Below are 24,974 nucleotides of genomic sequence, written 5' to 3'. Positions count from 1 at the left end.
TCGAAACCCTCCTAGTCCTGCATTCAGAAAAAAAAAAAAAAAAAAAAAAAAAAAAAGACATTACCATTTCCTGAAAGGTCTTGGGGCTGATGTCCCTACAAAGAGCATAATTAATGGTTTTGTTAATTCTAGGATATCAAACTGAAAAACAAGACCTGAAATAAAACAATATCCCATATTTGGCACTAAAAGAATTTTTTCATGAATGTTATATAATGTATTTTGTCTAATCTTTTAAATTACATTCACATGTCCCTCTCTTCCTAACTTCTCAGTTTTCCATTTTCTCAGTAATTTGGACTTACAATATTAAAGGAGTATTGGATTTTTCCGTTTTTTAAAAAATATCCAATCAGTTGCTTTGCCAGGTCAATTCTTTCATAATATTGCAGTTAATGTTCAATAAAAGGAACTTAATAGTTCTCAGTGTGAAATAAAACATCCACTTGATATATCTTCAATTCCATCTAAAACATGTTTTGTTGATTATTATGGCAGTGTTGAACCACAAAGGTTTCTTCGAGTGTCTTATATTAAGTCCTTTCTGAACTTTAGTCAAAACGTAAAATGTGTACATTAACTAAAAGGACTGAATAACTAGTATTACAAATGTATGAGTTTAATTTTATTTTTTTAAGTTTTGCGAGTGGTGATGTAAAACCTTCTTACAGGAAGAGCCTAATGAAAAAAACTATTTCACAAATATTCTTAATCTTTCCAGTCTCTCTTCAGCAAGGTCTTTTCTCATTCCTCATCAATATTACAAAGCCTTGCCAAATTATCTTCTCCTTCCACATTTGAATTGCTCATTCCTGACTCCACATCTCCTTAGCTGGAAGGAGATCTTTTCTCTGCCAATGAGTGTGTAATTGTTACATTCATTAAAAAATACTGAAAATTTATCTGTAACCAGAATGATGAAGGGTATCACCTACTCCTTTATTCTAGTCACTCAGCACAGAATAAAGTTGGCATCACCTAATTCATTTTTGTCATGTGTTACTTTTTGAATGTTCTCCGTAATTTGACTACCCATACATTCTTTTGCTAAAGAGATGTCAAGGTGCAGGAATGACTCTTACTTTTTTTAACCCTTCTCAGAATGCTTAGGAGATGAGGATTCATCATGCAAACTCAGTAAATGTTCTTTGAAAAGCAAGATTCTGAAATGAAAAGCGTACTTATCTTTAAAGCCAAAATAGAAAGGAAATGGGTAATTTATGAACTCCTATTGATTCACTAGACTTTTCTTTTTTTGTCTGGCAAATGGACTACATAGGCAATAAGATTGTATCAGGTATTTTAATACAGTGAGATGCTAACATTACATGAATAGGATGATTAACCTGGCATTTCATGATTGTTAATCTCACAAAGGATTTATTAAGTACATCTAGGTATCTATTAAACTACTGTCTTTTTAATAGCGACCTGCAAGGCCTGAAATTAGGTTGAAAGTACTTAGTCAAAATCCACCAGGCTTTCGCATTTGTTTGGATGAGTTTTCACAGCAGCACTAACTTATGTTGGAACTTTGTATTTATGGTGAATTCTCTTTCACTATAAGGAACTTGGCTAACAACCAAGGAATGATATGGGAAAAAGTAGACAGTCATATACTAGTGCGTTTATAACTCTTACATGCTAATAAATGCATTCTAAGTTAGGTAAATATTTTTGCCTGAATTCTTTGCTCACATGCATTTTGTGATTATGCCTTAGCGAATGCTGTTGCCTTTTTCTAAGTTATCCTAATTTCACCATACCCATCTAACATAATTATCCCCTGATTGATGTGGTCTATCCTCTGAAAGCCTCCATTTGCCATGCTAAGACAGTATTGCTTTCACTTATTACTTATTTGCATGTATAATGTCATTCTTCTACTAAGTTATAAAATTTTTGACATTGGGGTTTATATTTTATTTCTATGTCTCTTATAACACCTATCATAGTGTGTGATATAACTAAGAGAATCTCAAAAAATCATTTTAATGAATGAATAAATAAATCAGTCTCAATTTGAATCTTCCAAAGACAAGTGCAACAGCCTATATTAAATTTTAGTCACCAGACACTTGGGAGTCATCTGGACCCTCTCTCCACTTCATTTCCCATGACCAGCTCTTCAGGAGACACTCTTGCTTTGCCCCCTCCCCCCAATAGCTTTCTAATCTTTCCAGGACACTCTATGGGCCTTGCCAACATCATCCTCACTCAGATCCTCCCTACCCTCTCTCATAATTCTTTCTCCAACTGGCATTAGGTCTAATCATAAAGTCCTATTTAAATCCTTTACTAGCTTCTTAATGGTCTGACAATAGCAGTCCAAATCCTTAACACATTGACAAAAAGCCTACACAATCTGGCATCTACCTTTTCACTCTCTCCTCTGGTAGAACTCTTCACCTGGTTCTCTTGATTCCATTCACAATGGCCTTCATTCAGGTCCTGGAAGTGCCCATGTTTCTTCTGCAAAGGACCTTGGTATATCTTCCTGGAACTGACTCTTGCCCTAGGTATTCCCCCATTATCCTTCAGGGCTTGCTTGAAACCTCATGACAAGGAATATTCCCTAGACCCTCTAAACTCTTACCTCACAGTATCTTGAAAGTGTCCTTTGCAGCAATGCTATATAATTAATCTGTTTAGCATGTAACACATTGTGTAACTCATTCTAGGGACTTCTATTCTCAAATATGAGCTCTATGAGTTATTGGTCAGTATTTATTTTGTTCAGTCTTCTCTATACCCATCAAGGTCTTGCAGTTTTGAGTAATTAATAAATATTTTTGAGAAATAAATGAATCAAAATAAATACTGGATACATAAAAGGAAATAGAAGTGAAAAAAATAAGGTACTAGTAGCTCTAAGGGAAGTAATACAATCTAATGCCATTGTGACCTTCCAGTGTATGTATCTCTTTAGAGTCCCTTGATTGGGATTCATCTTCAAGGCTAGTTTTACCTTGTACTTTTTGTACAGCCTTCTCTACTGGAAGGTCTCCTTACAGGGTCTCTCTTTTTGCTTTGGCAGTTGATGGACAGTGGCAGGAGTGGAGTTCGTGGAGCCAGTGCTCGGTGACCTGCTCGAATGGGACCCAGCAGAGAAGCCGGCAGTGTACTGCAGCAGCTCATGGGGGTTCTGAGTGCAGAGGGCCATGGGCAGAAAGCAGAGAGTGCTATAATCCAGAGTGTACAGGTAAGACCTGACTACTATATTTAAGAGATGCTTGCCATTTAAAAATTGTGACAGAACCATGCCGGATGGTCAAGGTATAATCACATGATTATATATTTTTATTAAATGAAGCCAATTATACCCAGACTCATTCTACTGCATGTCACATTAATAAAGCAGCAGAATTTAGGAAAGTCTCAATTTAAATATTGATTAAATTGATGAAGTTTAATACTGAGTTTGTACTTTTTACAAGTAAAGTTCAATCTCTTCAAAATATTGAAGATTCTGACAAACTTATAAATTTCTGTTCATTAAAATACTCTTTATTTTACCAGCAAGTCAAATATTTAAATAAAGTTTATCCATGGTAGTAGATTAATAAAAATTGAACAGACTAAGTAATGGTCCTTAGATTTTAAAATTACTAACTCCGTGACATTGATCATGACGTATTTCTTTCAGCCAATGGTCAGTGGAATCAGTGGGGTCATTGGAGTGGATGTTCCAAATCCTGTGATGGTGGCTGGGAAAGGCGGATAAGGACCTGTCAGGGTGTAGCGATAACAGGACAGCAATGTGAAGGAACAGGTGAAGAAGTGAGAAGATGCAGTGAGCAGCGATGTCCTGGTGAGAATGAACTGAGGTTATCCCAGTGAAAACAATTTGTTACCTTAAAAAAAAGGGTTAAAAATATTGTCATTGGTTAAGGGCAGTACTTTCTCAATTGAAGTATTGCTAATGATGTGACAATTTACTTGTTTCCATAATGTATAGAGATTCCTCTCTATGTGTCATAGATTATTCTATAGGTTTTTAAATCATTTGCTGCAAAATAACATTGAAAATGTGATAATACAAAGGTAGCCATATTGAAAATAACATAGCTAGATATAATTTAAAATAGTTTGGGGTATTATTATTCACAAGGTTTTAAAAATTGATTTTTAGGGAGAGAGAGAGAAAGAAAGGGAGAGAGGGAAAGAGCAAAACAGTAATGTGAGGGAGAAATATCGATCTGTTGCCTTCTGTATACATCCTGACTGGGGACTGAACCTGCAGTCCTTTGGTGTAGGGGATGACGCTCCAACCAACTGAGCTACCCAGCTGGGGCTTTCACTGTTTTTGTGAAAGATTTGTTTACTGAGAACACATAAGAAATTGCATTAGATTATTTATAGTAGAAATATAAAGATGTGTTAGATAGCTATGTGGGAAGATTAAAAAATGATGTTGAAATTCAGACACTTGTAAATTCTGCTGTTAATCCATCTTAATGCATGACCTTGGACATCCCCATTTACTTGCCCTTGGCCCATTTTCCACTGAAAAAGGAAATTCCGTTGAGGAGCACATTTTAAAATGAAAGCGTAAGGTCTTAATTAGTAGTGAACAAATGGAAGTGCTGCTACATTAAAGGATTTGATGTATAAGCATAGAAAAAAATGAGAGGTCAGAAACTACTGACATCATATATCATCTACATGTTTGGGCAAAAGAGGTTTACAGTTGTGAGTGCATGAAATATAATTTTTGTATTATTCTTTATTAATTATTGTGTTATTTTCTGTATGAACAGCTGTAAGCCTACTACCCCCACCCTGGATTTTAAAACATTATTTGGAACAAAGACTCCTTCCTAATTGTACATACATTTCATAAAATATTATTGACATACATACTGAGTGAAGACTTAATAAGTATGTGAAAATTAGGATTTTAGAATGATATCATGGTAACATTATTATAAACATGCTAGAAAAGATGATAGGATAGAGTTTTAAAATATCACAGCTATGTATGGAGGGGTAAGTGCTGACCTTGGAGAATTTGAAGACCCAGTTAAAGTCCTGTTGCTGCTAGTGTGACTGTAGGGAAGCTAGCTGATCTCGCTGGCTCTCTGGTTCCTAGTGAAGTTGCTGAGTGTAGCCGTTCCAGGCTCCTTTTTCAGTTCAGAAAGTTGTGGAGTTCTGTCTCTAATATAACTACTGCAGTTTAGAAAAACCACAGAATCTAAGAGATATCTAAGGTCAAAACTTTGTATTTCACCTTACTTCAAATATTAATGAGTTATAGTTCAACTCTAATATCAACAGAAACTGGGCTCGAAGAGCGCAATGTCAGTAGGTGTCTCTAGAGCTTACCAAAGATCTCAAGTTAGTTTTGTTCATTCTTTTTTTTTAAAGATATTTTTATTGATTTCAGAGAGGAAGGGAAAGGGCGAGAGAGAGAAAAATATCAGTGATGAGAGAGAATCATTGATTGGCTGCCTCCTGCAGGCCCCCTACTGGGGGTCGAGCCCACAACCTGGGCATGTGCCCTTGACTGGAATCAAACCTGGGACCCTTCAGTCCACAGGCCGATGATCTATCCACTGCACCAAACCAGCTAGGGCAGTTTTGTTCATTCTTAAGGCCATTGGAATGTAGAATGTTAAGAACTAGCCAGCATGCAGGCTTTGGTTGAGAAGGACGCCTATGCAGGTTAGCACTGTGAAATTGTTCCTGTGCTGCATAAGAATTAAGAAGCAGTACACAAAAACATTTACTTTGCCCAGGGAGAAATGCCTACAGACCAGTGGGCATGACTTAATAAGATCCTTTTAATATTTGAAGTTACCTACTGGTAAAGTAGTCTGAGCATGCCAGGGTTCTTAACTGTCTTGGGCTTTTAAAACTGTCTTCCACCTGCTTATACAGAGGTAAGATGGTGCTGCTGCAATCAAATTTAAAACATTGCCACCTGCTGTTTAGAGAACATTTTTCATATCTATTTATAAAAAGAAGATATTATACCTTATTTGCTAGATTTGTTCCTTGGCTTTTATGATTTAAAGCAGGTTGAAAAATTATCATATAAAATGGTAAAAAGTTTTTATATTATATGTACTATGTTATGTTATTTTATATTACAGGGATTGGCAAAGGTAGGTTTACAGTTGTTCGTATGGAAAAAGACATGCAGGTTATGGTTATTACAATAGCTTTATTCACTCTTGTGTTTCATGTACTCACCACTGCAAGCCTACTTTTGCTCGCCCCTGTGTATTTGATAATAACTTTAACATTTTTATTTTACTCTTTTCAATAATATGATTTGAAATCATATTGTATGTGGAGCAATATATGGCTCCAAATTTACACATTGACAATATAAACTCAAAAAAACTTTTAAATTATCTTAACAGTTACTAAGGAATTTTTCTCCTTTTGTCAATAACAAAGCCACAACAAATATTTCTTTTAAAATAGTATGTTTCTTAAGTATTATTTTTAGTGCTGTGTATTCTTAATTTTTCTTCAGGTTGCCAAAAACAGCTAGTTTTTATTTTATGCTTTGCTTAATTTATTTTTTTAAATAAATCTTTATTCAGATTATTACAATTATTTCTCCTTTTTCCCCCCATAGCTCCCCTCCACCCAGTTCCCACCCCACCTTCTGCCCTTACCTCCCCCCCACTGTCCTCATCCATAGGTGTATGATTTTTGTCCAGTCACTTCATGAACCCCCCCATACCCCTTTCCCCCTGAGAATTATCAGTCCACTCCCTTTCTATGCCCCTGATTCTATTATATTCACCAGATTATTCTGTTCCTCAGGTTTTTTTTTGTTTTGTTTTTTGGGGTTTTTTTTTATTGATTTTTTACAGAGAGGAAGAGAGAGGGATAGAAAGTTAGAAACATCGATGAGAGAGAGACATCGATCAGCTGCCTCCTGCACACCTCCTACTGGGGATGTGCCCGCAACCCAGGTACATGCCCTTGACCGGAATCGAACCTGGGACCCTTCAGTCCGCAGGCCGACGCTCTATCCACTGAGCTAAACCGGTTAGGGCAGGTTTTTAATTCACTTGATTTTTAGGTTCACTTGTTGATATATATGTATTTGTTGTTCATAATTTTTCTCTTTACTTTTTTCTTCTTCCTCTTCTTTAAGAATACCTTTCAGCATTTCATATAATACTGGTTTGGTGGTGATGAACTCCTTTAGCTTTTTCTTATCTGTGAAGCTCTTTATCTTCCCTTCAATTCTGAATGATAGCTTTGCTGGGTAGAGTAATCTTGGTTGTAGGCTCTTGCTATTCATCACATTGAAAATTTCTTGCCACTCCCGTCTGGCCTGCATAGTTTCTGTTGAGAAGTCAGCTGACAGTCGTATGGGTGCTCCCTTATAGGTAACTAACTGTTTTTCTCTTGCTGCTTTTAATATTCTCTCTTTGTCTTTTGCTCTTGGCATTTTAATTATAATGTGTCTTGGTGTGGTCCTCTTTGGATTCCTTTTGTTTGGGGTTCTGTGGGCTTCCTGGACTTGTAAGTCTATTTCTTTCACCAGGTGGGGGAAGTTTTAGGTCATTATTTCTTCAAATAGGTTTTCAGTATCTTGCTCTCTCTCTTCTTCTGGCACCCCCATAATTCTGATGTTGGTACGCTTGAAGTTGTCCCAGAGTCTTCTTACACTATCTTCAACTTTTTGGATTTTTTTTTTTGCTTTTTGCTTTTTCAGTTGAGTGTTTTTTGCTTCTTTGTGTTTCAATTCTTTGACTTGATTTTTGTGTTCCTCTTGTCTGTTTTTGGGTCTCTGTATAATATTTTTTATTTCAGTCAGTGTATGTTTAATTTCTAGTTGGTCCTTTTTCATATCTTCGAGGGTCTCATTATATTTATCGGCCTTTTCTAGGATATTCTTGAAAGCCTTATAACCGTGGTTTTGAATTCTATATCCAGTCATTTGTTTTCCTCCATTTCTTTCGTTTGTGATCTGATTCTTTGACGCCGCATTTTCATTGCTTCCCTGAGTTGGTAAGGTAGATTTGTGTGCTAGGTTTCCAATATGGCCCAGTGGGTCTGCCTCCCCAGTTAACCTGAGGTGGACACTCTTGGTGCACCCCTTTGTGGACTGTGTGTACAGCCTTGTTGTAATTAAGTCTTGATTGTTGTTGGTATCACTGGGAAGAATTGACCTCCAGGCCAGTTGGTTGTAAGGATCAGCTGTGTCTATGCTGGGAGAAGTTCGGTGCTGGAGACAGCCTTATAGGATTAGACTTGCCAAATTGCAATAGCCTCTGTGCTCAGCTTGGATGGGGTGGAGTCTCAGTCTTGGCTTCCTGTCAGCCTTACCCTTGCGCGCACGTGCGCGCCTTCAGACCTCACCTTCCCTGGCTCCTGAGTCTCGGCCCGAGAGTCCAGACTCCCCCCACAAGAGCGTGGGTCCCCAGGGGCTCGCCTGGAACCGGGGTTCAGTGCAGTCTGGAACCTCCGACTCCCTTCCACTAGGGAAAGCCTGTGACAACCTCCGCAGCCTTTGTGCGCACTGGCGCGCGCGTGCTTTCAGTCCTCTGCCTTCCCCGGCTCCGGAGTCTCCGCCCGAGAGTCCAGACTCCCCCCGTAAGAGCGTGGGTCCCCAGGAGCTCGCCTGGAACTGGGGTTCAGTGCAGTCAGAACTGGGGTTCAGTGCGGTCGGGGGCTTCCTTCCCCCTTCCGCCAGAGAAAGTCAGCCAGGCTCTCAGCCGCCCTTCCTCTCTGTGCGCACAAAGACCCTTTGCCGTACCTCCAATTCTCTGTGAGCTTTTCTCTTTCCTTCTAGTTGTAGAATTTTCACTCAGCCAGCTTTCCTGTGGTTCTGGATGGTGTCCGTTCTGTCTTTTAGTTGTAGTTTTGAAATTGTTGTGCGAGGCAGCAGTTTAGGTGATTACCTATGCCGCTATCTTGGTTTCTCCTATGCTTTGCTTAATTTAGATACAAAACAAATTAATCAAGTTTTCCAAGAAACTCTCAGTTGTCAGGAAAGAGAAATATACCTAAATCTTTGTCTGGATAATTAATGAAAATAATGATTAATCATCTGGATTGAATCAAAAGCTGTTATGGTGTCTACTAAAAATGGAAAGTAAATTCCCCATCAAGATAAGGATATTCCTTTACTGGTAAATAGATAACATAAAAGTAACAGAAAAAGCAGTACAACATAGGAAATACAGTCAATAATATCATAATAACTGTGTATAGTGCCAACTGGGTCCTGGAAATATCAAGGGAACACTCTGTAAAGTATATGCTTGTCTAACCACTATGTTGTACACTTGAAACTAATCCTATCTATCCTATCTAATAAAGAGGGAATATGCAAATTGACTGTCACTCTGCCACAAAGATGGTGGTGCCCATAGCCACTAGACGACGGCGCCCAGTCCTCTCAGCCCTGCCGGAGTTTCCCAGTCCCAGGGACCCCTCCCTGTGCACGAATTTCATGCATCAGGCCTCTAGTATAAAATAATATTGAATGGAAAGTGTAATTGAAAAAAATAAAAATAAAATAAAGTAGAATTAAAAACAAAGAGCATCACTGACCAAAAATAAGTTATTTCTCTTGTCTTCATAAGAAAAGAGAATTAGAGGGATGGAAAGTACATATGTATGTATACATATATATACTGTTAGTTGAGTAATAGAATAGCTACAGGGGAAATAAGTACCCAATTTTTTTATTGGTCAGACTCACTAAATGATAATTTCATTGATCTCAATCTCATTCTACACCCCAAATGAGGTTAAAATAGTAGAAAAGTAATGAATAGCTCCTATGATTTTGGTACATTGCCACACTGTGAAAACGTACTAATGTTAGTCCTCTGTCTGTTTTCCAATATTTCCCTGTTTAATATCATTCAGAAAGCAGATGCTACTGGTGGGTTGGCTATTGATAACTGTCAGGCTTCTGGGACCTCCTTGCTCTGTTCCCAGGGAAGGGGCCTGCTATTCCTACAGCTCCGGTTCTGAGACCTATTACTCCTTAGTCCTTATTTGCTAAGTTGGAACCTACCATCCAAGGTGGATGTTAAAGTTAATTTACATGTGAAATGTCCTTCTTTGAGTCACAATTGCTTTATTTGAAAATGGTGAGTGAGCCTGTGGATTGAATGTGCTGAGAAAAACTTGTGAAGATAGGCATGTTATACACAGGGTGTCAGGGAGGAAGATAAAGTCTTAGCTCATATTGACTTATTTTCTCCTCAGTTCCCAGTTGGAGAAGTGTTGAATTAATCACTATTGATGTAGTATTTTGTCATTGTTAGAGACAAGTTTAAACAAGTTAATAAGTCAAACTTCTAAACTGTGTGGACCACTGCAGTTTCAAAGCTAAACATAATCATTTTTAGAAACCCAGATATGTGGTATAAAACTTATATTTCTTTTTTTACATTATGTTTTATTTGTTTTTCAATTAGAGTTTACAGTCAAAACTATTTTGTATTAGTTTCAGATATACAAGATAATTGTTAGACAATCATATACTTTAAAAAGTGTTCCTACATTTCTAAAGAGGAAAAAAGCATACTACTCTATTTACTCTATATTGAAGTATTTGCATACAAGTTGACACCTGCTTACTTATTTTTTCATTCCAACCTACAAGGTTGTCACTAATAGCACTTTTTAAAAGCTTTTAATGCATTAGAATTTATATTATTTTCTGCTATCAGATATTATGTGTATAGTAATTATATTATTATGTATTCAGTTTTAAAGATTCAGGCAAGTGTTTGCACTGAATATTTTGGGCAGAGTAAATAATGTCAACCCTGAATGTACATCACAATTGTTCACGTAAAGACAAACACTAAGTTGTGTTGACAGTAGGTGGCACTAGGTATTGACTTCTTTCATTTTAAATGTGTTATTTGTTCTGCCCACATAACCTCAGATACATTATAAAAAGTAGGGAAATAAGTTAGAACTTGAAGCACCCCAAAGGAGAGAAACATCACCTGTTAAATAATAAATGTCTGAGAAAGCAGCCCATCCTCCTGAAAAGCATGGGTTTTATTACCTACTCCCGTCTATGGTTCTGCAACGAATCAGCTAAATTTCACAGGCAGAATTAAGGAAGAGTCACTGGGATCTAAAATAATGAATGAGTATCCAAGATAGTGCTATATGTGCATGATTCAAACCTGTTGCTATGGAGATAATTATTATCATAATTGGTCTTATCAGATTGCTCATCAAATGAGACAGAAAATTCTCACAGCTTCTGCCACTGCAGAAACTTAAAAAGCAATTTGTTGTAATCTTATATTACCCTACCTTGTCCAATTTAGAAATATTTGACAATATGTGGATCAATCTCAAGTTGAAATAGAAAATTTAAGCACATTTCACATTTTTGCCTTTTATCCCACATCGTTTTTATAGTAAAAATAAACATTTTATGAACTATTTAATTGTTTTAAAATTAATAAGATTAAAATTAATACAATTATTGGAACTCATTTTTGATTCAATGTTTATTAATACCATAAACCTGAATAATACTAGTCTTTGACATTTCTCTTCCCACTTATTTCCCTCTTCATGCATATCCTAACATGTGAATGACCCTAAGATCCTGCCCCTGGCATTCTTGGTTGCTGTCTCTCTCTCTCTCTCTCTCATCAGCTATCACCTGTGTGAGAAGCACCCACAGATCTGCATCTTTATGACTAATGTCTTCCAAATGATTGCTATACCTTTCCAACAGGGGTATCAAACCAGACTCTGAATCACCACTAGAGCTTTTCTCTCTAACCACCAAGTCATTCCTATCATCTGAAGTAATTTCTCCTCACCAATTTATGGGCTGGTGCTGGATTCCACCTTCATCAAGTCTTCCCTCAGTGGCCACTGCCCACCGGCTACCACCTACTACTGGGGGAGGGGCAGTGCAGCAAAGAGCCTGAGACATGGAATCAAAAAGAGTTTGGCTTTGGGCCTCAGTATCCTCACATTTAAAGCAGGGACAATAATATGCACCGTGAGGGATTGTTTCAAGGATGAAATGATGAAATACCATCACTAATTAGAACTATTAAGTGGCAGTGCAGGTCCTCTTTGTCCATTTACCCATATGATCCAAACAACCTCCATTTCTAATCTCTTCTACACAGGTTCGGCTGGTCACTCTTCCCATTTCATGGTCTTATCATGTGACTCACTTGCTCAAAAAACCTCCATTGTTTTGCATTAATTCCCCAAGTTAATACATACTGGAATCCCTGGGATTCTAGTATCCCCTTCTATCAGCTCATTAGCTTTCCTTTCACCATATAGTCATATATATATATACATATACACACACACACACACACACACACACAGAGTATATGATTTTATGACTTCTCTCCTTACACTGTTGCTTGCGCTGTTATTCACCTGGATTCCCGAATTGTGCCTGTCCTGTCATCTTCACCTGCCGAAATGAGAGCATCTTGGAAGCTCAGTCTATTAAAAGATGCCCCTTCCTTTAATCTTTCTTCCCTTCCACAGTCAGGAGTCCTCTTTCTTCTTTGAACCCCTATAGACTTGGCTTTGTGCTTCTCTTATTATACATTGCTACTGTATTTTATTTTATATATTTATATAGAGAGAGTTATATTGTTATATCTCTTAGCTAGAATTCCAGCTCATTTCATTGCAAATGAGTTGTCTATTTTCTTTCTCCCAAATCTGCTACCCTGCATTGAACCTAGTTGAATGTTGTAGGTCATTAGAAACATGCTCTTTTGAATGTTTTTATTCTATATCATAAATGCTATAACTGGACTAATGAAGTCCCTTGTATAAAAGCATAGGATTAAATGTTTCAAAATAAGTATGATAATAATACCTTACTTTTTATAATCTTTTATTCTTTCAAAAGGCTGTTTAATTAGCATTTCAATGACATTATAAACACATATGCTATTTTTATTTTGTAGTTACAACTTGTGGTATGATCCTCCCTTCTCTAGAAATAAACCATTGAGATATTGAAAGTAAGAAAATATGTAACTTTTTATGGAAGGTTTCTCAGTTTTCCCAAATCTCAGCCCAGTTTACTGTTTTAGGCCAGAGCTCCTCAAGGCAGGCTTGTAGCCACTTGTCAGGCTAGAATTGGTCCCAGGTGTGTCTAAATAGAGGCCCCCCCCCTAAGGTCTCAGGGAAGTTGGCAATATAGGGGGCTGTAGCCGGTGGCCTTGCCAGTTACTGTAGTGTACCTTTGAGTGTTATTTTCTACCTGTGTCATGACCTTTCCTCACTAGTTCCTAAGATAACATAAAAAGGCAAGTTAACTCAATTCTCTAGCAAAGACCTCTAGTATCTCTAACATAAAACTTTGTCTCACTAAAAGTGATGGCTATACTTGGAATATTCTTCACAACTAAAGGTAGATGCCTATTTTTATTAACTTTGTGAACAGGTTGGAACTAGAGTGACCTTGTGTGCTGAATTGAAATATAGAATAAAAAAAAAGAATAATTCAGAACTTTGTGGTGGGTATATATGTAAAACTCTGCCTAGAAGACCAAGTACTCAAACAGGTAACCTGTAATGCACATTGTTTGCTAATGAATTTAAAGTTTATGCTGACTTCCACACTAGAAACAAATTTTTGAAAAGTATATGAATACCTTGTTTACCACACAGCAAATGCTTGGAGAGGGTGTGACATCTCTGAGTTTGGACTGAGAGAGGTGTTTGATTGACATAGGCCCAACCCCTCCTGGCTGAGTGATTTCTCTCTGCCTTGGTTTCCTCATATTTAAAATGAGGATAATTACATCCACTTCATAAGGTTATTATGAGACATTTTATGAATTAAAATTTGTAATGCACCTAGAAGAGCACCTAAGTTATAGCGATGTGTAAATATTGTGCTTAGGTTATAATTGTTCTTTCAACTTGAGACTGGTACAAACTATTTTCAATATGAGGAAGGCTGTTAAGAAACACCTTTGATAAATACCCTTCTTTTTCCCTCAGACCTTAGAAGCTCCACGAATTCCTCACAGAAGTAGGTTACCCTGCTGAAATTAGAGCTGTTAGCTGTGTGAGCACAGAGACTGGATCTATCGTATTTACCTCTGCATCCCCAGCTCAGGGAATTCCCAAAACATAAGAATGAATGAATGGCCAGCTAGTGAAATTTGAAATGTGGGGTGCTGCAAAGTGCTTCCCCTCCCCCCGACCCCGCATGTCAGCTCTGTACTTTAGAATCAATTTCTCTTTAATGCTGAAATTCTAGCATCCAGGTGAAAACTAATTTTCCACATCAAATTGATGTAAGCCCTGTATAATTTTTGCTATTTTTAAGAGACAGAAAATCAGTTTGAATAGACAGATGAACAGCTAATCGATAGGTAATTACTACCTTGTTTTTTAAGGGAGCATGCTAACTACATACTTGTGGCTTCAAGTACAGTTGTGTCTTACAAATGGGTTTTTATATATTTGCACTCATGGTAGCAAACAGTGGGATCTTTCAGCTGCTGAACAGAATTGCTGTTCCATTTTATTAAGCAGTGGTCAGCAAACTGTGGCTCGTGAGCCACATGCGGTTCTTTGGCCTCTTGAGTGTGGCTCTTCCACAAAATACCATGGCCTGGGCAAGTCTATTTTGAAGAAGTGGTGTTAGAAGAAGTTTAAGTTAAAAAATGTGGCTCTCAAAAGAAATTTCAATCGTTGTACTGTTGATATTTGGCTCTGTTGACTAATGAGTTTGCCGACCACTGTACTAAGGCATAAAGTGAGAGTCCTTCGTATTGCTGCACAATAATATGTTTTTATTTTGAGTCCAGAGAGTGGCCTGAGCTAATTATGTACTTTTTAATTTACCAAATACACATAGGTAGCATTAAACAGTAAAAGTTTAGCCAAAACCGGTTTGGCTCAGTGGATAGAGCGTCAGCCTGTGGACTGAAGGGTCCCAGGTTCGATTCCGGTCAAGGGCACGTAACTTGGTTGCGGGCACATCCCCAGTAGGGGGTGTGCAAGAGGCAGCTGATCGATGTTTCTCTCTCATCGATGTTTCTAACTCTCTATCCCTCTTCCTTCCTCTCTGTAAAACATCAATAAAATATATTAAAAAAAAAAAAAAACAGTAAAAGTTTAACCCACATCGCTATGTCTAGCTTAAGTTTCTCTCCTGAGCTTTATTTCCATACACCAACCGCCTTCTTGATATTACCAGACATGCTCAAAAGTATTTTCAGCGCCTTCTTCCCCAAGTCCTCCTCATGTGCTATACCTAAGTGTAGCGCACCAGGCACACTTCCTGGGAACCTGAGTTTCATCTTCATTTCTCTCTCTTCTCACCTCCTACATGCAGTCATGGAGCAGAGCCCATACCACATACTAACTAGATTTTGAATCCACCCACTTTACATTTCCACTTCCTGTGATTTCATGCCCTTTCGCCAAGTATACCATTTAAATTGTCACCGGCCTCCCTGCCTTCTGTCTCACTTTGCTTCAAACCATTCTTCAAATTGCAGATCCAGTATTCAAAATCCCTTTTAATAAAAGGGTAATATGCAAATTGACCCTAATGGTGGAACAACCTGGAACTACGGGTCGCTGTGACGAGCACTGACCACCAGGGGCAGACGCTCAATGCAGGAGCTGCCCCCTGGTGGTCAGTGCGCTCCCACAGAGGGAGCTCCGCTCAGCCACAAGCCAGGCTGACGGCTGTGAGCACAGGGGCAGTGGCGGGAGCCTCTCCCACCTCCTCAGCAGTGGTAAGGAGCCTCTCCTGCCTCCTGGGCTGCTAGAGGGATGTCTGACTGCCAGCTTACGCCCGATCCCCCAGGGAATGGGCCTAAGCTGGCAGGTGGACATACTCCGAGGGGTCCCGGACTGTGAGAGGGTGCAGGCCAAGCTGAGCACCCCCCCCCCCCAAGTGCATGAATTTTTGTGCACCGGGCCTCTAGTATTATAATAAATTCCCCTTGCCCTTAAATTCAAACTCCAAGTTTATCTCATCATTTATCACCCTTCTCCCTCCCAACTCTACTCATCACCAACTCGGTACTCCAGCCATTCTGAAATGTTTCCAGTTTTCTTGGATACCCCGTGTTCTCCTTGCCCCCTGGGTCTTCCCACATGTGGTTCCCAAGGCATACTTTCCCCTTTCTTGCTGGCTGACTCCTGTTTCTCCTTTACACTACAACTTGTCATCCCTTCTGGAAACCTCCCTGAACTTGGAGCAGCCAGGACTTCTGAGATCATAGTGGGAGTTCTGAATTGTATTTTCTTCACTTATTATTTCTCTTACCATCTTGGGAATTGAGAAACTTTGACTATTCTCGTTCATTCTCGTGTAGTATTTAACAAGTTGATGAGGACATTATGGGAACTCAGTAAATATCCTGTGGAATGAATGAATTCCACAATTGGCACTGAGGAGAGCCACCACCAGGGTCTTCAGAAACGTAGGATGGAAGAAAATAATTTTTTGTTTTGATTTCTAGGCTGTTTTGCTTTTGGTATAAGCATAAATAGACCTATTTTCTGAAGTAATTTTTTAAAGATATAATCTTCAAAGTCTGCCAAATCACACTTTGATTAAATATTTAAAGCAACTGTGGGACTTGATCTGACTACTAAAAAGCTGAAAATCTTGGACCAATTTGCAACTGTGAATCTATTATCCCCCTGTCATCTTTCTTTCTTATAATTCATGTACTTTGTTCCTGTCAATGAGTCATAATAAATCCAAGGCTTCCTGAATTTATAGTGAAGAAAACAATGTGTGTTGACCACTCTAAAATTACTCTGAATTTTTTTTGGGGGAAGGGACCTGCTTGAAGTAGACCATATTGAGTGTCACTAGGTAAATGGGAGTTAATAACTGAGTGCTGTGGTTGGAAAAAGAATAACTATTTAATCAACTTCTACCTTCACCAGTTAGGTTATATGCCGATCACATGAGGGGATTCTGAACAGGGTCCCATGGACTTTTACCACATCAGACACACTCTACAAGGTCAACTTTTCTCAACACCCACTACCCTGGATGCCTAGTTTGACTAATTTTTAGGAAATTTGTTTCTTCCAGCTTCTAAGTGAACACTGGCCTATTAAATACACACACATACCACCAATTAAACACACACACACACACACACATACACACACACACACACACACACACACACCCCACATATACTGTCCTCATTACCAAATCATCCTCATTTTCTGTCATCTTCAGTATTGGGGTGATTAAAAAACAGATCTTTTGAAAGTATGTGGTAATTTTTGGTTAAAATTCTATGCATATCAGGATAAATGCTATCCTTGTAAGTGCTATATTTTCAGAAGTGAAACAAAACAGAAAAATCACTATCTTCATAGTGCTCACATTCCAAAAGGAGGAGGCAAAATAATAATAATACTAAAGAAGCTAAAACATATGTAGAAGTTGTAAGGCAACAAGGGTTTTGAAGAACAGTAAAGCAGAGGAATATGTGGGCATGTTTGAGGGTGGGCAGAAAATCTCTAAGATGATAAAGTAAATAAAATTGAATACAATAAAGAAATGAGCCAGGCACAGGTTCAGGGAGAAAGAGAGATCCTGAGCAGGCAGAACAATGCACAAGGTCTGAGGGGGGAGCCTGCTTGGAGTATTGGAGGCGAGTGTAGCTGAGGGGGACAGTGAGGTTGGAGACACTGGGAGCTGAGAAAGGGCCATATTGGAGAGCCTTGTAAGAGGCTAGTTGGATCACTAAACGTTTTATTTCTTCCTGAGTACCTTTAAACAAAATTCAAGCACTGACTGATAATTCTAAGTACACAGTTAAGCTACTACTTCAGCCCACCTTGATTTTGAATCTTACCAGTTTCAGCTGCAGGCCTAGTAAACATTTCACCCTATTGGCCCACCCATGCCATCTAGTGGTTAGCGCTTGCAATTACCAAAATTTCTGACCACACAGGCAACCTTGGGGGAGGTGCATTGCCAAGAGGAGTACTTTCAGAATAACAATAGGTGTGAAAAGCTTTTTGAAACCACTACTGGGAAATAAATCTGGGTGCAAATTGCTTTTTCATTGGTTTAGGTCAAGACTGAATCAGAAAAAAAAAAAAGCACCTCAAAGCTATAGTAAGAAGTTTTATGAAATTTTATTTCATATTTCATCAACAGAACTAAAGAAAAATTGAGTTTGAATATTGAAAACTGAAAAATGTACAAGTGAAGTGAGCATGAAAGATGACAAATTAATAGATATTGAGGAAGATATTGAACAGAAGTTTGGATGTACATATGAAACAAAAATAATTTGGTATAATAGTAATTTTTGATTAATGACTGTATATCTTTTAAAACAGGCTAGTTGTTTTATATAGAACTTAATTATATAGTAAACTATGCATGATGTATTTTGTGAGTTGTAATATGTATTTTAATTTTCCTTTTTTTATATTTTATAGTAGTTTTGGTTGACTTCTACAGAAAACACGATTTATATTACAGTGTTTTCCAACGCTGTAGCTTTTAAGATTTAAATTTACATTAGTTAAAGTTGAATGACATTTAAAATTTAATTCTGTCTTAGTAGCCCCATTTCAAGTACTCAGTAGCCACATTTGGCTAGTGGTTGCCATATTGGACAGTGGAAATAGAGCATTTTCATCATTGCAAGAAGATGTTCCATTAGACAATGCCGACCTATTATGTTTTTTCCTTAGTAAAAGTGATTTACTTAACAAAAGTGTTTTGAACATCTACTGTATGCTAGACATCATGGAAGTTCATTACAGCAGATTAAGAAGAAATAAGATAAAACATCATGAGTCTTCTAAGGTCAAAATTGGGGATTTGGAGTTTCACACACATATCCAAAGCATTTAACCAAATATTTTCAACCCATTGTGGAAAGACCTATAATATTTGTATATTCATTGACTAAGGTATTAAAGGAGGCTTCCCAGAGGATATTACCATTTAAGATGTGTTTTAAAGATAAATAGGAATTTTACAAATAAATAAATAAAAGAGGAGAACATATTTTAAGCAGAGCATAGCTTTTGTAAAGTCAGAGAAGTGTGAATTGGTGTGGAATATTTGGAAGATGACAGTTAATTCTGTGTGGCTAATGCATAGGAGAATAAATATGAACCATAATTGGAAAACTAGGATAGAGCTGATGAGAGATTTTTTCATCACACTGAGCCTCACTACTTTTATCCTGTCAGTACTAGAGAACAATGAAAAGGATTTATGTAGCAAGTTATGAGGTTAATCTTCATTTTAGAGAGGACTCTGTTGATGTGGCAGGCAAATTGGATTAAAGGGGGAAGATGCTGGAGAACAGTGTCTCTTTATATCCAGCTCTTCAGCTCAGAAAGCAGGCATTGTCCTTGTCCCTTTGGGCCTCATTCCCTACATCACTTATTCTACCTCATAAATTTACCTTGGGTCCAACTACATATTTTCATCTTTAGTCCAATCAGCCTACGTAAGGCCACCATCATTTCAGGGTTAAAGCACTGCCTCCATCTCCTCAGTGGTCTTACCCTACCTTCTGCTCTCCCATCTCTTTTACCCACAAAGAAAAACTGATCTTAAAATTAAAAATCAACCCATTCCAATTGCTGTTTAGAACCCTTCTTTCGGTGGCTGCCTGGGTGCACTCCTGGGTGCTAATCTAAGCCTGTTTCTCCAGTCCATTCATTATTCCACACGCCTTATTTTTTCCCTCCAGTGGCCTAGGTGCCCTAACCTCTTCTGTGCTTTCAAGCCTTTGCACATACTGTTCCCTCCTCCTGGAGGGCTTATTGCACCTCACACAGCCGGTCTCAATTAATCATCACTTCCCCCAGGAAGCCTTGTTTGGCTCTTCAGTTTTGATATTGGAACAGCACCATGTTCTGTTTGCAGTGCTTATCATGACTGTACTCAAGTAATGATATGTTTGTTTGATCTCTGTCTCCTCCCAATAAATGAAAGTTCCATGAGGCACCATTGGTTCTCCCTGGAACAGAGTATATGGTAGGTAAGTGCTGAATGAAATGAGGTTGTTCCTCTAAATCAAATGGGACAGGGTAAATGCCTGGGGAAGCAGTGGAGGTAGAATCATCATAGGATAAGAGGAAGAAAAGGATGAGAAGATGAATCTGATGGTTTTAGCTATGGATACATGATGGGAGGTGTCCACTAACAGCAATGGGAAATGCAAGGAGAGGAAACAAGCAGCATTATGGAGAAAAGTGGTGGGAGCTAAAGTGTATGTAGAGTGACTGAGACACCTCCCTGCGCCTCCTGGGCCACCTGTAGGAGACTGAATGGGGCAGCGAGGCCAGGAGCATTCTGCTCTTTGTGGAGTGGGTGACAGACACAGCAGGGGGAGTGGCTCCCAGCGTGCTAACCTCAGTGGGGAACATGAGAGTGGGTGGTTGCTGACACTTGGCTGGTAATGGCTGCTGGTGAGAAATCCCTTAAGTTATTTCCCTGCTCTTCTGTTCTTGTGATATTGGGGGAATGAAGATCTGCACAGAGGCTGTCTCTATCCTCACTTGAGTTTTGCCTTTTTTTTAATTTATTTTTTTTCTTTATTGATTACGATATTACATGTGTTGCCTTATCCCCCCATTGCGCCCCCAATTCTTCCACTCATGCCCTCACCACCCCTGTTGTCTGTGTCCATTGATTAGGCTCATATGCATGCACATAAGTCCTTTGGTTAATCTATCCCCCTTTCCCCCACCCTCCCCTACCTTCCCTGAGGTTTGACGTTCTGATAGATGTTTCTCTGTCTCTGGATCTGTTTTTGTTCATCAGTTTATGTTGTTCATTATATTCCACAAATGGGTGAGATCATGTGATATTCATCTTTCCCTGACTGGCTTATTTCACTTAGCATAATGCTCTCCAGTTCCATCCATGCTGTTGCAAATGGTAAGAATTCTTTTTTTTTTTTTTTTTTTACTGCAGCATAGTATTCCATTGTGTAGATGTACCACAGTTTTTTAATCCACTCATCTGCTGATGGGCACCTAGGCTGTTTCCACATCTTATCTATGGTGAATTGTGCTGCTATGAACATAGGGGAGCATACATCCTTTCTGACTGGTGTTTCTGGTTCTTGGGATATATTCCTAGAAGTGGGATCACTGGGTCAAATGGGAGTTCCATTTTCAGTTTTTTGAGGAAACTCCATACTGTTTTCCACAGTGGCTGCACCAGTCTGCATTCCCACCAGCAGTGCACGAGGGTTCCTTTTTCTCCACATCCTCACCAGCACTTGTCGTTTGTTGATTTGTTGATGATAGCCATTCTGACAGGTGTGAGATGGTACCTCATTGTTGTTTTGATTTAAATCTCTCAGATGATTAGTGACTTTGAGCATGTTTTCCTATATCTCTTGGCCTTCCTTATGTCTTCTTTCAAAAAGTATCTATTTAGGTCCATTGCCCATTTTTTTTATTGGGTTATTTATCTTCCTTTTGTTAAGTTGTATGAGTTCCCTGTAAATGTTGGAGATTAAACCCTTATTGGTGATAACATTGGCAAATATGTTCTCCCATGCAGTGGGCTTTCTTGTTGTTTTGTTGATGGTTTTGTTTGCTGTACAAAAGCTTTTTATTTTGATGTAGTCCCATTTGTTTATTTTCTCTTTAGTTTCCATTGCCCTAGGAGCAGTATCAGTGAAGAAATTGCTTTGGCATATGTCTGAGATTTTTGCTGCCTGTGGATTCCTCTAGTATTTTTATGGTGTCCCGTCTTATGTTAAAGTCCTTTATCCATTTTGAGTTTACTTTTGTATATGGTGTAAGTTGGTGGTCTAGTTTCATTTTTTTGCATGTATCTGTCCAATTTTCCCAACACCATTTATTGAAGAGACTGTCTTGACTCCATTGTATGTTCATACCTCCTTTGTCAAATATTAATTGAGCATAGTGGCTTGGGTCGATTTCTGGGTTCTCTATTCTATTCTGTTGATCTATATGTCTGTTCTTGTGCCAGTACCAGGCTGATTTGAGAACAGTGGCTTTGTAATACAGCTTGATATCTGGTATTGAGATCCCACCTACTTTGTTCTTCTTTCTCAGGATTGCTGTGGCTATTCGGGGTCTTTTTTTTATTCCAGATGAATTTTTGGAGAGTTCTTTCTAGGTCTGTGAAATATGCCATTGGTATTTTAATGGGGAGTGCATTGAATCTATAGATTGCTTTGGTAGTATGGACATTTTAATGATGTTGATTCTACCAATCCATGAACACGGTATGTTCTTCCATCTGTTTATGTCTTCTTCTATCTCTTTTTTCAGTGTCCTGTAGTTTTCCGAGTACAGGTCTTTTACCTCCTTAATTAAGTTTATTCCTAGGTATCTTAATTTTTTTGGTGCAATGGTAAATGGGATTTTTATTTTTAGTCTCTCTTTCTGTAAGTTCACTATTGATGTATAGGAATGACAGATTTCTTGGGGTTAATTTTGTATCCTGCTACATTGGCAAATCCATTTATTAAGAGGCTTGCCTTTTTTTGTGATGGGTTTTATTTTATGATTTTATATTTTTGATTTATGATGACTCCATTTCTATTCAGCACCACCACTCCCAGGCGAGACACAGTGGCAAATCCAGCTCTTGGCCAACCTCAGTCCTCTTGCCCCCTGTAACCGCCCAGGGGCAAAGGGGCAAAGAGGGCATGTCTTGGCTCCTGACAAGGGAGGGAGCGGGCTCCTTGGCAAGGTGATGCCTCCCTCCCAATTGTTCTCAGTTACCCTTAGTTTTTTCTCTGAATCCAACATGTACTAAAAGGAGTGTTTGGAACCCGAAGATTAAAATTAATTCACCTCTCTGTTTTCCCTGCTGGCAAATGGGGCAAATAATCTCTACCTTATACAGTTGTTGGGGAAGATTAAATGAATTCAGGCATTTAAGACTCTTAGTAAGGACTCAAGATTATTACTATTATTTTTTAACTTGTTGAACAAATATATATATAAATATATATATATATATATATATATATATATATATATGACATTCTATTGAGGTAAAATTGACTTACTGTTATTAATATGTTTGAAATTATCTCAGGATAGCAGTAAAAAAAGAAAAAGTAGGGGGTGGATGATTCTGTGAAAGACACACGAGATGGAAGAAGAATGGTCCAAGTGCTTGGTGGAGGCCTCAGAGAGAATATTCTTGGCCCCTAAAGAAAGTGTTTTCAAGGAAGAGGGAGAAGTCCAAGTATAAGTGCTTCAAAGAAGGTCTAGTGAGTAATGACTAAGATGAGCACATTAGGTTTGACAGTTATGAAATCATTGGTGAGGTGACAGAAGACATTTTATGAAAACGGGGGTGGTGAGGGTTGAATCAATTGCTAAACCATCCACCAAGCCAAAATTCCATAAGTTGGAAACAATTGCCTATGTGTTTCAATGAGAATCTAGTTTGAAAAGATACATATGTTAACTCAGCACTAGAGAGATTATATTGAACAATTAAGGGTAGTACAAAGGATAGTGGGAAGTCCAAACGAAGGCTACTGAGGAGTCAGGATTCTGAAACCTAGTCCTGCCAATACCTCTGTCAGCTCTGTCACCTTAGACAAGCCTCCTCCCTTTGGGCCTTGGTGTTCTCAGCTGTAAAGAGGAAGGAGCTGGACTTTGAGACTTTTAATGTCACTTTCAGTTCTAAAAAGACCCCATGGTTAAACCATTTATCTTATCTTAGTAATCATCAAGGACACATTACTTCAATATTGTGATATTTCAATTTGCATTCTTCTCCTAATAACTGTAATGTATCCTATTAAGTTCATAAATATTGACATAGAATTAATATCAGTAGACTTATGATTAGCATGGATTAACTAGTATATTATCTGCAAAGAAATAAATTTCTCCCAGGAAGTCACACTCATGTATATACTAGGTACTTACTACTTTTGGTCCTTACTTATTTATTAAATATCTACACTAATAAAAGAGAAACATGCAAATTGACTATCACTCTGCTACACCCACCAGCCAATCAGGAGGGAATATTCAAATTAGAAGGACAAAGACGGCAGCCGCCCAGCTGCTCCAGGTGTGGGGTGGCTGGGTAGGGCAAGACGCCTGCTATGAGAGGGAGGGCAGGGGGTGAGGGGATCTATAGGAGCGGCACTCTGGCCCTCAGTGAAGACAAGACTGCAGACTCTGGAGTCTGCAGCAAAGACGAAGATAGCAGACTCCAGCCGAGTCTGCAGCAAAGACAAAGGTGGCAGACTCTTGCTGGAGCCTGCAGCAAAGACGAAGAAGGCAGACTCTGGCTGGAGTCAGCTGCAAAGGTGGCAGACTCCGGCCGGAGTGAAGGCCTGGGTCCCAGGTGCCGGAGGAAAACTGGTGCTGGAAGCCAAGGGAAGGAAGGCCTATTGCATGAATCTCTTCATGCAATGGGCCTCTATTCCTATCTAATAAAAGAGTAATATGCAAATAGACCATACCTCCACTGCACCCACAAGTCACACCCACCAGCCAATCAGGAGCGAGCATACAAATTAAACCAACCAAGATGGCTGCGGCCACGGAGCGAGCAGGAGGCTTGGGTTTCCCTGGCAATGGAGGAAGCCAAGATTTCCGCACACCTTGGCAGTCCCAGGCCTCCACTCAAGACTACAAAGTTTCAATTATAGAAGATAAATAAATCCCAACAAAAATGGTGGCAACCACGGAGCTGGAGAGAGCAGGAGGCTTGAGTTTCCCCCAGCGATGGAGGAAGCCAAGTTTCCACAGCCCTGGCCTGCCTTGGCCTCCACTGAGGGCTACAAAGTTTCAATTATAGAAGATAAATAAATCCCAGATACCAGGGCCTCTGCTTGGGTCCCGGGGAGCAGGTGAGAGGTTAGGAGCCAGCAGTCCCAGATTGCAAGAGAGATGTCCGACTGCCGGTTTAGGCTCATTCCCTGTAAACCAGCAATAGGACATCCTTCGAGGGGTCCCAGATTGGAGAGGGTGCAGGCTGGGCTGAGGGACACACCACCCGTGCATGAATTTCGTGCACCTGG

The 24,974-nt window shown here is 38.9% G+C and overlaps 1 protein-coding gene across 5 annotated transcripts in view; it reads left to right on the top strand.

Moving 5' to 3' along the window:
* Positions 1 to 24,974, top strand: part of ADGRB3 (adhesion G protein-coupled receptor B3) — a 724,811-nt gene that overhangs the window by 290,844 nt on the left and 408,993 nt on the right. For all 5 annotated transcript variants that reach the window (XM_080665754.1, XM_080665753.1, XM_080665751.1 and 2 more), the window contains 2 exons: positions 3,038 to 3,202; positions 3,647 to 3,811. In XM_080665754.1, the coding sequence (XP_080521880.1) occupies positions 3,038 to 3,202; positions 3,647 to 3,811 (330 nt within the window). The remainder of the gene's footprint in view (positions 1 to 3,037; positions 3,203 to 3,646; positions 3,812 to 24,974) is intronic.

The sequence above is a fragment of the Plecotus auritus genome (assembly GCF_963455305.1).
Source record: "Plecotus auritus genome assembly, chromosome: 4".
Taxonomy (NCBI): domain Eukaryota; kingdom Metazoa; phylum Chordata; class Mammalia; order Chiroptera; family Vespertilionidae; genus Plecotus; species Plecotus auritus.
This window is presented reverse-complemented; position numbering and strand designations above follow the sequence as displayed.